We start from the raw sequence: 15,477 nt of genomic DNA, 5'->3' as shown, positions 1-15,477 counted from the left end.
CATATTCTACTCCAGCTCACAGCACTGATATTCAATGATGCTCCATCACTCCAGACAATGCCGTTCCACTGCTCCATAGCCAAATGCTGGGAGGGGGCTTTATACCCTTCTAGCTGACACTTGGCCCAGGCGACCATAGGCTCATGTGTGGCTGTTCCAGAGTGTCCCATTCTATGGACAATGCTTTTCTAAGGAGATTATACAAGCTGCATAACTGAATGCCTGTGTCAATGAGAGCACAAAGTAGCTGAATTCACTAATTAGAACGTTAAATAGAGTGTACTTCTTGTCTGATTGATAATGTTTAGGGAAATAATGTAAATAATTCTGATTAACAGAAAGTTACAAACATAAAATGACACATTATGCAAGGAATGACATGCAAGGATGTTGTAAGGTCATCCTCATTAATGTGCATAAGTGTTAGTAATGTAAGATTGTGAAAATGGAAAAAATGTCTGTTGTGATGTAAAAAAAAACCCAACCTGAGTCCAAAAGGAGTTTTGCCAGTTTATTGGATGAAACTGCTGGACAAAACAAATTTTATGATAATGAAGGAAATATGAAAAATAGAAAATCAACACAGAAATATCATGCTAAATATGCAAAGTTTTAACAATTAAAATGAAAAAAAAAAAGGCTTGAGAGCCTTTAGGGCACCCATCTCCTAAGACAATGAATTCCTGATTATCTCTCCAAGTCTCAACTCTCTGTGCTCCTGCCCAAACCGAACTGTTAAGGTTTTACCCAAAAGAATTTATAACAACCGTGCGTATCTGTAGTGACTTCCTTCACCCAATCAGACTGCACACTTAGAAAACATACATTGTAATATGCATAAGAACATTGTAATACCTGATTTTTATATGACCTAAAGCTAAAGATGAAGTGTAATCAATTGAGGTGAAAGGTGTGTGTCTGTATGTGCATATGTGTGTGTGTATGTGTGTGTGTGTGTGTGTGGCAGAATTAGCGGGCGTATGTGTGTGTTGTGATGTGCAGACTTAATGGAGCCTAAAGTTGTATGTGACATCTTCCCGTTCCCTTGATAGAAAAAGCCTTGAATATCTGAAGATAGCCTCCAGACACAAAAACATACTCTTAACTAATAATCCCCACCAGATAGACCCTCATCGTCAATAAGTGTCGAAATGTCGTCAATTCGAGTGACAGTCGCTCCTCTAATCTATGCGTAGTGTGTGTATGGGTATTTGTATGTGTGTATGTGAGGGGGTGTGTGTGGGTGTGTATGTGTGCATGTGTGCGTGTGTGTATGTGTCTGCTTGTCTGTGTGGGGATGTGGGTGTGTGTGTGGGTGTGTATATATGTGGGTGTGTATGTGTGCATGTGTGGGTGTGTATGTGTGCATGTGTGGGTGTGTATGTGTGTGTGAGGTTGTGTGAGTCTATGTGAAAGTGCGTGGGTGCGCATGTGTATGTTGGAGTAGAGCCTGACTGATAGCTTCCCTCGAGCTAGACAACCTTGACCATCACACAGACAAGCTCTAGTCACAGAAGAACATCTACACACTGGCACATTTTAAACTTATCTGTAATGATTATATTTCTGATTCTATTAAAATACCATTGAAAAAAATATAGTTTAGTGGTTAAGATCTCCAGATTGCTTACAGAAACTTCATGACATCACACAAACACCATGATGTCACTGAGGTCCTTGCGTTTGAGGTCAGGCACTGTGGCATCTGGGGCTGGGTATCCCACAGGAAGCAGCATGAGCAGCTTCTCATTGGCTGGCCGACGAAGGAGAACCCTCAGCTGTGGGCCGCAGTTCAGAGGCGTGGAAGTCACGGTAACCAGCCCAACATTCTGGCGAAAGGATTGGATAAGAAGAATCAGTCATTCATAAACAAAACCTAATTTGCAAGTCAATAACAAAACCTGCTCTACAACATGTGGACCACTGTACGTGATCTGAAACCTATGACGTGTGCACTGCTGGGAGTCACCTTGAAATAGTACTTTAAAGCCTGAAATAGTACTAAAAGTGAGAGGTGTCGGGTCAGATTTAGCAGGTGTTTTTGACCATGTCATGTTTTTTTATGTCACACACCCAAAACTCAAAAAGTGGTACGGCTCTTGTACCATTTACATGCACGTAGTGATCCAATCTTTACTGGATTTCGCCAGTTATCCGATTATTCAAACGTAAACATAAAGAGATAGAGAGCTGGATAAAGAGAGCTGGACTTTAGCCCAGTAAGTGTTTTTCAGCCCATGTATGCCCTTACTCTGATTTCTTTAGTTTTTCTCAGTCTGCGCATGAGCGAAAACAGAGCACTCCTAGAAACGGCAAGCTGCATTTGTGGTAAGTGTGGTTGCCATTTTGATGGTGCTGTGGTCAATGAGTGGTCTGGAGGCTCACCATTCAATAATCTTGGACTCAATTTAACAGTGCTCTGCAGTTTTATTTTAGTTCTACACACCAAAGTATTTACACTCACGAGGAAAGAAAATTAAAAAAAATAAATAAAAGAAAAACAAAGCTATAACCAAAGACCCGGCAGCCATTTGTCACCCACAGAACAAAAAATTCTGTGACATGGGGTCTGAGGCTGCAAAGCCACACAGACCTTTCTTAAAACATCTTTCTCCCCCTTCTCCATTTTCCCCCCTTCCCTTTTAAACGGGTAGCCCTGCCCACCTTAATTCTGGGTCGTACCATTAGCCAGTCTGGGGTGACAATGGAACAAACAATCCACACATTAAATTGCTTACAGAGATACAATGGCCATTTCTTTCCTATATACACATGCATGTTTTATTGTTAAGCTAGCTGTATTTAACCTTACGTTTTTCTCTTTTACAGGTACAAACGGCCTGGCTCCCACCTCGCCTAGATCCCCCTGAACTTCAGGTAAGTAGAAGTTTAAATGAATGGTATTAAGTGCCTATCATATTAAAAGTCACCAGTATTTTTTGCAGTCTTGGTGATATGTTCAGGTAACCTGACATCATCACAGCATATAACACAGCATCAACAACAGGGCAACAAAACACTTTTGGAGCGGTGCTGAAACAAATTACATGCTTGAGAAAATGAAGACTTTGAATATTCTAGAAGATAAATATTCACATTTTCCGGAAAAGTTTTATGTTACATTTATGACACATCTTATTCTGTGAGTTTATTGGCTGGTTGCAAAGCAGAAATCTCATTGTTCTCTGACTCATGAACTTGAGTTTTCCAATTATCTGATTACCATCAGATTATTAACTGCATGTAAACACATTTACTCTCATGTTCATGGAATCAGTTTAAGATGACTTTGTAACAAGTGTATCATCAGGCTGGAAGCAGCCATTAGAAGATTTGTCAACTGAGGCCATAAAGGGATGCACCCGGTCAGCAACAATACTGTGGCACTGAGGTTCATCAGACAAGGTGACGTTTTTACAATCTTCAGCTTTCCAGTATCAGTGAGGATTCCTGTTCTTAGCTGATTTAATGTGTTGTGCTATTGTAAGAAGTGGTTATTCGAGTTACTGTAGCCTTTCTATGAGCTCAAAAAGCTTGGCCATTCTCCTCTGACCTCTTTTCTCAACAAGGCGTTTCTGCCCACAGGACTGCTACTCACTGGATGTTTTTGTTTTTGCCACTATCCTCTATAAACTCTAGAGACTGCTGAGTGTGAAAATCCCAGGAGATCAGGAGTTTCTGAAATACTCAAACCACCCCCCTCTGGTACAAACAACCATTTAAACCATCAAAGCCACTCAAACTGCATTTTTCCTCGTTTTAATGTTTGATATGAACAATAACTAAAGCACTTGACATATGTCTGCATTATTTTAAGCACCATGCTTCGGCCACATGATCTGCTAATTGGATAACTGCATGACTGAGAAGGTGCACAGGTTGTTTTTGTCATAAAGTGAGTGTGTACCAGCAGATTGTGTTACTGAATAAACTGCTTCCAACAAAACTACATTAAAAATGAATAAAGACAGATTATATGAAATACATTTGCTAAAATTATTACAGTATATAGGATGCTGTAAGAAATTATAACACCAACCCTAAAATGTTCTGATAGACCAATTCTCCTTAGATTAACTGCAGAACCACCTGGCTGTATCAGAGAAAACTCAGCACATGTGATGCCACATCTACAGCTGGAGCAGGAAACAACGGGATTATGGAGACAGTCATCTGCTATAGAATGTGATTAGATGTGGGCAACTGGGAGCCGTTTCAGACAATTTCTTTTAGACAGAATATGACTCCAGTACATTTTAGTACTCGCCGCTTCTGATATCACAGAACCTGCTTAGAATTAAGTCGTTGTTTGTTCTCAAGATTGGCTCCTCCCACTCCTCCATGTGCTTTTTGTTTACTTTTGATCTTCCATGTGCATTTGTTTTGGTTCAGTCCAGCCCCCTTGTTGTCTGACTCCACCCCTGATAGTTAGCACCTGTTTCCCACCTGTCCCTCATCTTGCCTCTGTTATATAAGCCCTGTGCTTGCCCTGGATGTGTTGGATGTATTGTATTCTCGTGGTGTTTGGTTCTTGTTTGAGGTTTTGTGTTCTTTTTGTCATGTCTGTCCCTCCTGCTCTCCGTATCGTCTGTTTGAACCTGGACCGTTTTGACCATGACCCTGGATTTGCCCTTAATAAAAGTCGCTTATCTCCACATATGCGTCCACCTCCTTGCTCCCCATCGTCACATTAGTGTAAATGTGTACAATGAACCTTAACAGTTAAATCATTACAATCTAGCTGATTTTAAACAAGGTGCATTAGCTAGCTATATTTTAGCCACCTTGGATCAAGTAGCACTGCAGTGGTGACAGGTGAGTTTTGTTCTGCATCAGAAAAATGCTTCGGTAGAGCGGTATATAAAGCACATTTCATAGTTTTGTTCATTCAGCTTTGACCCTTGTTTACTGCAAGGTTGAGACGTGTGTTCATTAATGGGGCAGTGTACACTAACTAGGCTTACAGCACATGGCACCAGATGCTGTGTTGGTGCCTTTTTAATGAGGTTGAGTAAATGAGTATGATATCGCGCTAACACCCAACACCTCTGTCTGTGTTGATGCATTTTTTAAAATCAGTTTCTCATTTCCATTATTATTAAAAAGATTCAAAAGTGTTAAATTGGGATATTTCTGTCCTGCCTCAATGACTACCGTCCCGTTGCACTCACAATTTATCATATTTATTGTTTCTAGCCATTTTTTTTGTTTGCACACCATGTCTGCACGTTTGCACTTTATACTTTTTGTTTCTTGTTGCGCCGTGTTGTTCCTGGAGGAACGTAATTTCACTCCACTGTGTACTCGTACATAGATGGAATGACAATAAAAGCCTCTTGACTTGATTTATTTTTGGTTAATATTTTGCACAAATGCATCATTTTTAGCTTAAATGTTTCTGCAGCCAAAATTTCCTCTATATTTCATATTTTTAAACGCAGTGATTTCCAACAAGTGAATGGTGGCTCCAAACATTTGAATGTCCGTGTACAACTTTGTGTTTGTTTGTGAATGCTTTGTAGTCTTCACTACCTGCAGAGCTGCTAGCAGGAGCCCACAGGAGATGGACACACTAATCTCGTTATAGTAGTGAGTCTTTTTCTTTCCGTCTGGCAGAATTCCATACGTTTGCTTGAAGATGAGGATGAGATATGGCGCTGTGTCCAGATACTCCTTCATCCAATTGGTCCTGTACAGGAAAAAAGGGTTATCATATGGTCATTCTTGTAATAAATTCATGTTTTAATTAGCGTGTTATATGCAAAGTAAGGATGGGACAGTGTGGCAATTTTCTGTCTTGAGATGATTGACCAGAATGATCATGTATACATTTTTTTCTGGATTATCACCATTTTGTGGAAGCAGGAATGGAGGCATTGAAACCACTAAAACACAGTGAACTGTAGTTCACCATGGTCGTGGTATTGACAGATCTTTACTGAACCTTTCATTTAATTTGTTGATAACCCCAGAAATTAACTCTAGCTGTAATAAAAAACTACCGGCACTACTCTGACATAATATTCATAGTTTAACTAAATAACTGGTGCATGATTTGTAGGTAAACTTTAGCAGTAGCTTACTTACTTCCAGTGAGAAATTTTATATAGACAGTAATTGTACACAGTTATCAGATTTAGTAACATTTCAAGCAGTATTATTTAATTGGGTTCATATTATGGTATGTAATTATAAGGAAATTCCACTGATTTGTCAAATTTACTACATAACTCAATCTTTCAGATGTAAAAAAAAAGAAAAAGACATTCAGAGTGTTTTGTGTTTTGATGTGACATTTAATCAGAATAGTTCACAGTGATGGTGGTAGGAACCAGCCATCTAAAGACTCTAAAAGCTACCTCATATAAACCTATTGCACTAAATGACTATTAATATGCTGCCTAATGTCAGACATATTGTGTTATGGTCATTCTGAAATGAAGCTTTGGCATATTTATTAATTTATTTATTTTTTGAGATTTACTGGTAGTTTATCAAAATTATATATATTAAATTATATAAAACTCATACACACAAATTGTTTTGAATAGAAAATCAGATACTTGCACTGTAGACTTAGTCTATAGAACCATCCCTGGTTCTCATTACCACCACTTCAGACAGTAAGTTTTTCTACAGTGAACCATTTAACATCAAACCACCCTGAATGACTTTATTCACATCTCAATAATGATCTTAATACTTAAATTACGCAGAATGTTTTCAATGGACTTCCCCTTTAAAATCCATAACCAGCTCTATTACAAAATAACATGAATGTAGGCAATACTAGGGGAATTCAATTAGATGTGGGCATTATACATATCGGCCACAAGGGGGTGCTAATGTTCTATGTCGGTTCAGAAAGCTATGTACAGTTTTCCACACAGACCTGGTAAGTAAATGCACTTTAAAACACAAATGCACCCACACACACACACACACACACACACACACACACACACACAGTCCTAACCGGAGTCTGCGCAGGTCGTGAACCCATTTGTCACCCATCCTCTGTTTGTAGTTGATCTCTTCCTCCTGCTCCACGATCTCTCTGACCTTGTGTTTGGTCTCTGCATCGGCCACCACCACGAACGTCCATGGCTCAGTGTGAGCACCGCTCGGCGCTGTTCCTAAAACACACACGCATCAAGCTATGAGATCTAGCTTAATTTAAAGTGGAGTTCCACTTATTTAAAAAAAAAATAGCAATATCAATTCAGAGTGGTTTGATCTGAAATGCTCCACTCTAAAGAAACGTTTTAGAGTCAGAATTGTTTACACTGGTGATAAAAGGAACCAGACGTCTGATGTTTTTTAACGCCTCTAAAAGTTACATCACAGAAAGTTATTACGCTCCTGCTTTCTATGATCACCTCTGTGATGAAATCAGAGTCATCATTTCTCTACAGTAAATCATTTCATATTAAAATAATCAAAATGACTGTTTACATGTCAACAAGTGAACTAAGCAGAAATGAAAAAATGGGTGGAAATTGATGTTTTAAGAGAAAGTTTGGCAAAAAACCCTCCTTTATGCAACTCCTGTCAAACAGCCAAGACATTTGTTGGCTGGGTTTGTTTAGTGGTTAACATCTCTGCCTTCCACACTGTAGGCTGGGGTTCAATCCCCACCTGGGCAAACACCCTACACTATACCAATAAGAATCCTTGGGCAAGACTCCTAACACTAACTTCCCTACCTGTGAAACATGTGTGGTTTCTGACACCGTATGATACAGTGTCATCAACAAAAACGGACCTTGCATAGTAAAACCAGTCCACTTTTATTCAGATAACAGTGGCACAAGTAATCGGTGGGGTATAAGCCTCCATTATGTATTACCCACCTTAAACTTTTAAGTTCAGCATAAAACTAAAGAAGTACATTTCAAACACCAAGCATGTTTCTCTGCAAATTGCATGCAATTACCCCAAATCCCCAAATCTTATAAAGTACAGCTTTAAATAAAAACACTCAGAGGAGCTGTGACTGGTCAGCATGCTCGCAGCATACAGTAAAAAACATACTGTGATTAGCTAGAGAGCTTCTTTGCGTATCGAGGGTTTATATCAGTATTACAAAGGCTAATATCTTTGTCTTCCCGTCCCATCTCCCCCACCGTTTGTCATATTGTATGTGCTCGGACGGGTTGATGGCCATTTCGCTGGTACTTGTGACTAGTGACAATAAAGTTTCTTCATCATCATCATCATCATCATCAAAGCTGGCGCCTGAAATGTGCTAAAACATGTTATGATCAACACATGACGTTTGCATTGACCTTACCTTATACCTATATACTGATGTGATTGTGACATACCAAGAATATAAAGAACTCAATAGTCTTATTTCTGTCTCTTCTGCCGATTCACACTCTCAATGACTGGAGCTAATAAGCAGGTAACAACGGGTAGAAACTTTTTAGCTAGATATATTGACAACAACTTACCACCTGAAAGAGTTCGTTAAGGTGACAGCACAGCGCTTTTGAAAGTTGCTCAGCAGTTTTATTTGAAACGCTAAGCAGCTTTTTTACGCACGACATCCTCATGAGTTGGCCAAACATTTGTTTCCCGCATTAAAACACCAGCCTGACGTATTTTTTGTGTGTGAGTCAAAAGGCCTTTTCCTGTCATTTGGAAGGGCTAAAAACATTTTTATGCCACTGGCTTGTATCAGCAAAGAACAAACAATATATTATGAGGCACTAATATGCACTCCGGCCTGAGTGGTGTGTTTTTGTACCTGCTGTGTGGATGACGTTCTCGATGACCTCTCGTGGGACGGGTTCTGGGCTGATGAAGCGGACAGAGCGTCTCTGGTTGAGCAGATTGTATAACTGCTGTGAGCGCTCCAGCATCTCCTCCTCAGAGTAGCGAGGAGGAATGTATGGAATAGGGGGCAGTTCCTCTGTCTCTGAAACGACCCAATCATCATCCTCTACAGCAAAAAGGAGATATAGTGCAAACACGATTATGAATTCTGAATGCACTGTAAATACAAACATCACCACGCAATAAAATACAGCTGAAAAAGTGATGCACTGAATTCACCTGATTGACATTTGAACATCGGTTCAAACATATTACATCAACACAATTATTGCCAAACCTAAGCAAACGGAAACACAAAATTATGCTGATGTAATACGTTATTAATTCAAAATGATATACATATTTCAATCACGTAAATGGATTGATTTTTCATCATAGCTGTAATTAACTGACATCAATGTTATGTTGATTAATGGAAGTAGTACTCTCTGACCTAACAGAGATTCAATCTGATTATTCTTTAATTCAGTAAACTCCCAAATTTCTCCACAATTTAATCCTTTAAATGAGATTTTTCTGCTATTACTTTACTATGTACATAGTATCCTACTCACACTGAATACATACTTTTGGCTAGATTGACGGGTGACAAATGGGTGACAAATTAAAGGAAAACAACATATTATGTTTTTTATGGTGCTGGGAAGGTGATGGTCCGTCCGATGACTGCTGGGAGAGGCTCCTCACCCCCCCCAGCGACCCTGAGGGAGAAGCGGCTTAGAAAATGGGTGGATGGAAGATGGATGGAAGGTGCTGGGACACCACATGCTGCCTGAACAGCGTCAGTGCACCTCGGCAAAGATTCTACAAGTCTCTGGAACTGCACTGGAGATATTGCCTCACTTAGTGATTTGACGATGGTGGTGGAAAGCACTGTCCAACATGGCAGTCTGAACTCTCCCATAGGTGTTTCACTGAGATCTGGTAATCGTGAAGTTAAGTAAGTAATTAAGTAAGTAAAACTTTATTTATATAGCACTTTTCCAGACTGACTCACAAAGTGCTTTACAAAATACTTACAAATAAAATACAAGACAATTAAGATCATTATAGTCATATACTCAAATAAGCACTACACACAGTTTAAATACTCAAATGCACGACTTATAAAGCACATTGATCAAAAGCTGTTAAAAGCAAGAGAATAAAAATAAGTCTTTAAACGTTTTTTAAAAACCTCAGTTAAATCAGAGAGTCTGACATCAGTAGGAAGATTATTCCACAATTTTGGGGCATAAATCGCAAAAGCCCGGTCCCCCTTTGATTTTAAGTTAGAACGTGGAACAGTTAATAACCCCTGACTTGAAGACCTTAAAGTTCTCGCACTATGAAGAGGACGCAAGAGCTCAGTGATGTATGCTGGAGCCTCGTTATGAACAGCCTGTTAAGTAAGCATTCAAATTTTAAAATCTATTCTGTAGCTTACAGGCAACCAGTGTAGAGAAGCCAATACTGGTGTAATATGTTCCCTATGCTTTGTCCTACTGAGAAGACGAGCAGCTGCATTTTGAACAAGCTGTAGACGAGCCACCTGTCTCTGACTCAGACAAGTAAATAAGGCATTGCAGTAGTCCAAACGGGTGGAGACAAAAGCAAGTATAATTTTTTTCACCGTCAGAAAAGGGCAGGAAATTTCTAACTTTACTAATATTTCTAAATTGAAAAAAGCAGGATTGAAGAAGCTTCTTGATGTGTAAGGAGAAACTGAGGTGGGAGTCAAAAGTCACACCGAGATTTCTCACAAAGGGCTTTGCCTTTAAACCAACACAATGAATAGGGCACTGCACCTTTTTGGACATTTCCTCAGAGCCCACAATTAAAACCTCTGTCTTTTCATCATTTAGTTTAAGAAAATTTTGAGACATCCAGGTTTTAATGGCTGTCAGACAGTTGGTAAGATTAGCTAATCTACCAGTGTCATTTCGTTTGACAGATAGATATATCTGTGTCTTTGAATAAGATCACCTAAAGAGAGCATATATAAAGAAAATAAAAGTGGACCCAAGATAGACCCTTGAGGCACCCCACTGCTGAGAGACACAGGGGCAGACATCCTGTCACAGACACCAAAAATGACCTGTTTGATAAATAAGAGTAAAACCATTTTAGTGCTGTCCCTGAAATTCCAGCCCATTGACTCAACATTTTCCAATACAATACCATGATCAAAGGTATCAAAAGCTGCGCTAATGTCCAAAAGAATTAAAAGTGGTACCTCACCAGCGTCAGCATGCATTAAAAGTCTCAGTGCTATGTTTTGGGCGAAAGCCAGATTGAAATTTTTCCAGAATGGCATTGTCTTTAAAAAACTGCATAAGTTGAACTGAGGCTGTCTTTTCCAAAATGTTGGAAATAAAAGGTAATTTAGAGAGGCCTAAAATGATTACAATTTGATGAATCAAGATTTGATTTCTTAAGAAGAAGTGGTACAACGCAAGCTTGTTTAAAAAAGTAAGAGATGCATTTGTAACAGACAACAAGACCTTTTTCAAAAAATTAGAAGGCATAAGATCAAAAGGGGAAGAGGAAGGACGCAAGCCTGGCACAACCAAGACTAAATCCTCCAGAGAATTTGACTCAAATTAATCAAAAAGAACCATATTACAAGGAGGAAGAGAAACCATTGAACTACTGGGTGGCAAAACAATACTAGCTCTTAAGTCACTAACCTTATCTATAAAAAAATGTAGAAACTTTCCACAATCAATGTTGGAAGCTGAAGCAGTAAAGTAGGCCCCATTAATGAACTGGTCAATGCTAGAGAACAAAAATCTAGAATTATGCTTACTAACAGCAATCAAGTTTCTAAAATAAGCTCTTCATCTCTAACATGCATATTAAAAACAGAAGGTCTTTTAAATAAAGTTAATGAACTTGCAATTTCGATTGTTTCCATCTACGCTCAGCTTGTCTACGTTTTTTCTTCAGAGCTATGATTTCCTCATTTAACCATGGAGAAGGATTTATCATAGATTTAACCCTGGTTCTAATAGGTGCAATCTCATCTAACACAGTAGTGCATAAATCATTAAAGCTACTGATCAAGTCATTCACCTGATTACAGGGAGTCATAGAACATGACTGGTAGACGGGCAAAGGACTGTTCTTGCTGACCCAGACTGATCACGTCTTGCACTGGCATTCTCAGTGCTGTGTTTCCTTACATATTAATTACACTAATGTACAAGCATGCAACCTCATAAACCAATTCCGTTTTATTAGCTACCCCCTTAACAGGCCAGAGTCCATTTGTGGGTCCAAAGTTTTATTACACACTTCTATAATCTAAGAACTGCTCAACTAGTTTGCATTAAAGTCCCTGCAGTTACTGAATAATAAGCCATAGTATGTAAAAAGCCTGGGAATTTAAGGGGTGACTGACACCCAGGTCAGCTAGCAATGAGCTGATGTGGGGAAAGTGGGAAGGCTATCCTACTCATCCAAGAAAGCAATGCCAGTTATGCACTCCTGGACTCCCAGTTACAGATGGCTGTGGCATCACTAGGAACTGAACACATATTCGCCCCATGACAGGGACAATGCCAAGACAGCCTTGCCATTTGGTAGCCCAGCTGTATAACCTGTAAATCTGCAAGTTTCTTTATATCAAAGTGAAGAAGAGATTCCTAAGTGATGAAGCTACCTAAGACTTCATTCTGACATGAAATTGCAAGTTTAAATCATTTACAGCTCCATAACTAGCCTTGGATGTAGTACAGCGCAGTATTGTGATATTATATTTTTTGCCATATTGCCCACCCCCTTCAACAGGTTTTCCATTCCACTGAATTACACACTCCAACTTCGTCACAGTCCTCTCCACATGCAGCACCTCACTGCACTTCACCGCCCTGTAGACAAGTGCACTCAGCTAGCAGAAAGCTGCATGAGCTCAACATACACTTGTGAAGCAGCTGTTGTGTAAATTAAGCACAACAGTTTTATTTTTCCAAAGATTGTTGGTGGTTTGACTAAACCACATTATTCCATGTTAAGTCACGTCCAATAGGAACATCACACCTTTTCCTATTGGACACTCTTAACCTTAGGCTTAAGTTATCTGGCTAACTGAGAAGCCCTGCGCTGGAATAACCTCAAGAATGTGTTAAACTGAACTGAATTGATATAATTCATAATATCATTATATAATATAATAATAATATAATAATTAAAAATGGTCAGTGTAAGAGACCAATAAACAAGAAACATTTAAGCATGACACGGCTCTATATAGAACTCACGGTTCTAAATAGAGCCATGTCATGCTTAAATGTTTCTTTGCATGGTGAAAAGGTTCTTCAGACTGATGGAGAATGTGCTGTAGATGGTTCTACCCTCTGAACCCTTTTGAAAATTTTGAAGCAGCGTCAAGCCTGTAACAATAAAAGAACCATTTCTGGCGCTCTAACTATTTTCAGAAAGGTTCTACATGGAACCATCCACAGCACATTCTCCATCAAGCTGAAGAACTCTTTCATGATGCAAAGAACCCTTTAATCTTTTCTTTCCCTTACTAAAGAGTCCTTGAAAAACAATCATTTTAAAGTGTGTACAGAACCATATAACATATCTGAAGAACGATTTCAGTAAGCCAAGAACCATTTCAGCATCAAATGGTTCTTCATGGAGCCATGAACACTCAACGAACACTTTGTATGATTAAATTGTTCTTTGCATTGTGTCAAGCTCAACAGTAAGAGAACCCTTTTTGGTGCTCTAGCTATTGTCGGGACTCAGAGCACCCCGTCCTCCGCTCCAAAGTCCCAGACGATGTGGAAAAACGTTACTAATTAATTAATGCTAAGTTAAAGTGTTAATTCTAATGTAATCTGCTCTCTGATGCAGAAAAAGTATTAAAGTATGTTCTAATGTAAAAAAGGGTAACGAATCAAAAAGATTGAAAAAGCATTCTTGCAAAAAGTCAGGCAGATAAAAAAGCAAACTTCAGCCGCAGGTTCCTTTTTGAAGGAGAGAAAGAGGTCCCTTCTTCGTTTATTAAGTTCCAAGTGACAGGATGGCCCCCGGAAAGCCAAATGTACAGACAATGCAAACACATTTCACCTTATACCCCTTCTGGATGAGCTCATCACCCCTCCCTGGGTGATTTCTTCACCCCTCCTTTTTTAATGTCCCTGGACCCAAGTTCTGATTCCCAATAAGTCTAATTTTCCTGAGATGTTTGGTAACCATGGTCCTCTCTGTGTGGAGTTTGCATGTTCTCCCCGTGTCTGCGTGGGTTTCCTCCGGGTTCTCCGGTTTCCTCCCACAGTCCAAAGACAGTCAGGCCACTTGGACACGTTACATTGCCCCTAGGTGTGTGTGATTGTGTGTGTCTGTCTGTCTGCCCTGCGATGGACTGGCGACCTGTCCAGGGTGTATCCTGCCTTCCGCCCGATGACCGCTGGGATAGGCTCCAGCTCCCCTTGCGACCCTGAGGGAGAAGCGGCTTAGAAAATGTGTGTGTGTACTTCTCATCCAACTTGAGATGTTTTTTTAATTAATTTTCTCAGCCTTGTTTTATCAGATCGTCCTGTCCTCCCAGTGTCCGTCGCTTGTAACACTTTCTTATTCACTTGGCTTAAAGACCAGTTCTTACCAACCCTCATCAGCTAGGCTTCCTATTTCCAGTTCCCTATACCCTGCTCTGTGTCTGGAGAGGAGGTCACTCCGTTCCATATATGGAAATGTAGGCCTGCTCTTCCAGTAAATCAGTCTGCCTGCCTCAGTTAAATGCTTATAGGCCTGTCTGTCTCAGTTTAGTGCTTCTAACTCCATTTTTAATCATTTCCAAGCTAATGATTGTAACAAAACCTTTATTAATTAGGGTTCAAGGACATTTTCCCCAACACTGTTCTCAAAATGTTCTGTATAGAACCATATAGAACACGTTCTCCATGTGAAGAACCATTTCACCACGCAAAGAACCATTAAAGTATGAAATCATGGATCTGAACAGAACATTGTTTACTCTGAAGAACCATCTCTTTCAAGATTGTAGATGCCAATAAACATCTCGAGATGGTTACTGGAAAACTGAAAATCACTGCTTGCTCCACTTCTTTTGGCCGGTAGGACAAAGTGGTCGAAGGTAGGACGAAGGTATGAAACAAAACAGGCCAGGCCAGTTCGAAAACGTTCTCGCTCAGTTCTACAGGTGATAAGAAGCTGGAAAAACGACCCAGGCGTAGCGACGCGGTCAGGAAGGCTTCTTTGTTGGTGAGTGTGTGAAGCGGAGGCTGAGGGCACGCACCGTCGTCTTTAGCGCTGACTTCAGTGTCGTCCTGCAGGTCCTCGTCCACCCACGGCCTGCTGGTGGTCTCTCCTGCCGCTGGGGAGCGCTTCTGCTGAGAGGAAGACTCCGCTCTCCGGTAGTTCCTGAAGAAGGCGGCGATAACCACGCACAGAACCGCCACGAACACCGGAGTTAAGGCCGAAATGAGCGCCATGGCGGGGGAAGCATCTGCTGAGAAAGCTCAAATCTGGGAGGACTGTAAGCGTAAAAGCTGAAAGCTGACGCTTGTGGAAGAATCCAGTTACAGGGGCGGAACCTTTTATACTAGTTAATGTTTAAAAAGACAGTGTTGGGGTTGGACGATACTCCCGACTGCACTGATTCGATATGAAAACAGGCCACAG

At 40.1% G+C, this 15,477-nt stretch overlaps 1 protein-coding gene across 1 annotated transcript; it reads right to left on the bottom strand.

Annotated features, from left to right (window-relative positions):
- Positions 1-497: 497 nt before the first annotated feature.
- Positions 498-15,357, bottom strand: iyd (iodotyrosine deiodinase). Its single transcript, XM_017707885.2, has 5 exons — positions 15,092-15,357; positions 8,753-8,947; positions 6,977-7,136; positions 5,533-5,689; positions 498-1,829 (listed from the first exon to the last, which is right to left on the bottom strand). The coding sequence occupies exons 1-5, from the start codon at positions 15,285-15,287 to the stop codon at positions 1,647-1,649; spliced, it is 891 nt and encodes a 296-aa protein (XP_017563374.2). The 5' UTR covers positions 15,288-15,357; the 3' UTR covers positions 498-1,646.
- Positions 15,358-15,477: the final 120 nt, after the last annotated feature.

Source organism: Pygocentrus nattereri, chromosome 9, assembly GCF_015220715.1.
Source record: "Pygocentrus nattereri isolate fPygNat1 chromosome 9, fPygNat1.pri, whole genome shotgun sequence".
Classification (NCBI taxonomy): Eukaryota; Metazoa; Chordata; class Actinopteri; order Characiformes; family Serrasalmidae; genus Pygocentrus; species Pygocentrus nattereri.
This window is presented reverse-complemented; position numbering and strand designations above follow the sequence as displayed.

Bases quoted from the DNA above. Each gene is read 5' to 3' on its own strand.
- iyd (XM_017707885.2), bottom strand. From the start codon at position 15,287: ATGGCGCTCATTTCGGCCTTAACTCCGGTGTTCGTGGCGGTTCTGTGC. The intron at 5,690-6,976 runs GTTAGGACTGTG...TTTCCTGTACAG, and splicing joins CACGACCTGCGCAGACTCCG to GACCAATTGGATGAAGGAGT. The intron at 1,830-5,532 runs GTAGTGAAGACT...TCCTTTCGCCAG, and splicing joins TCCTGCTAGCAGCTCTGCAG to AATGTTGGGCTGGTTACCGT.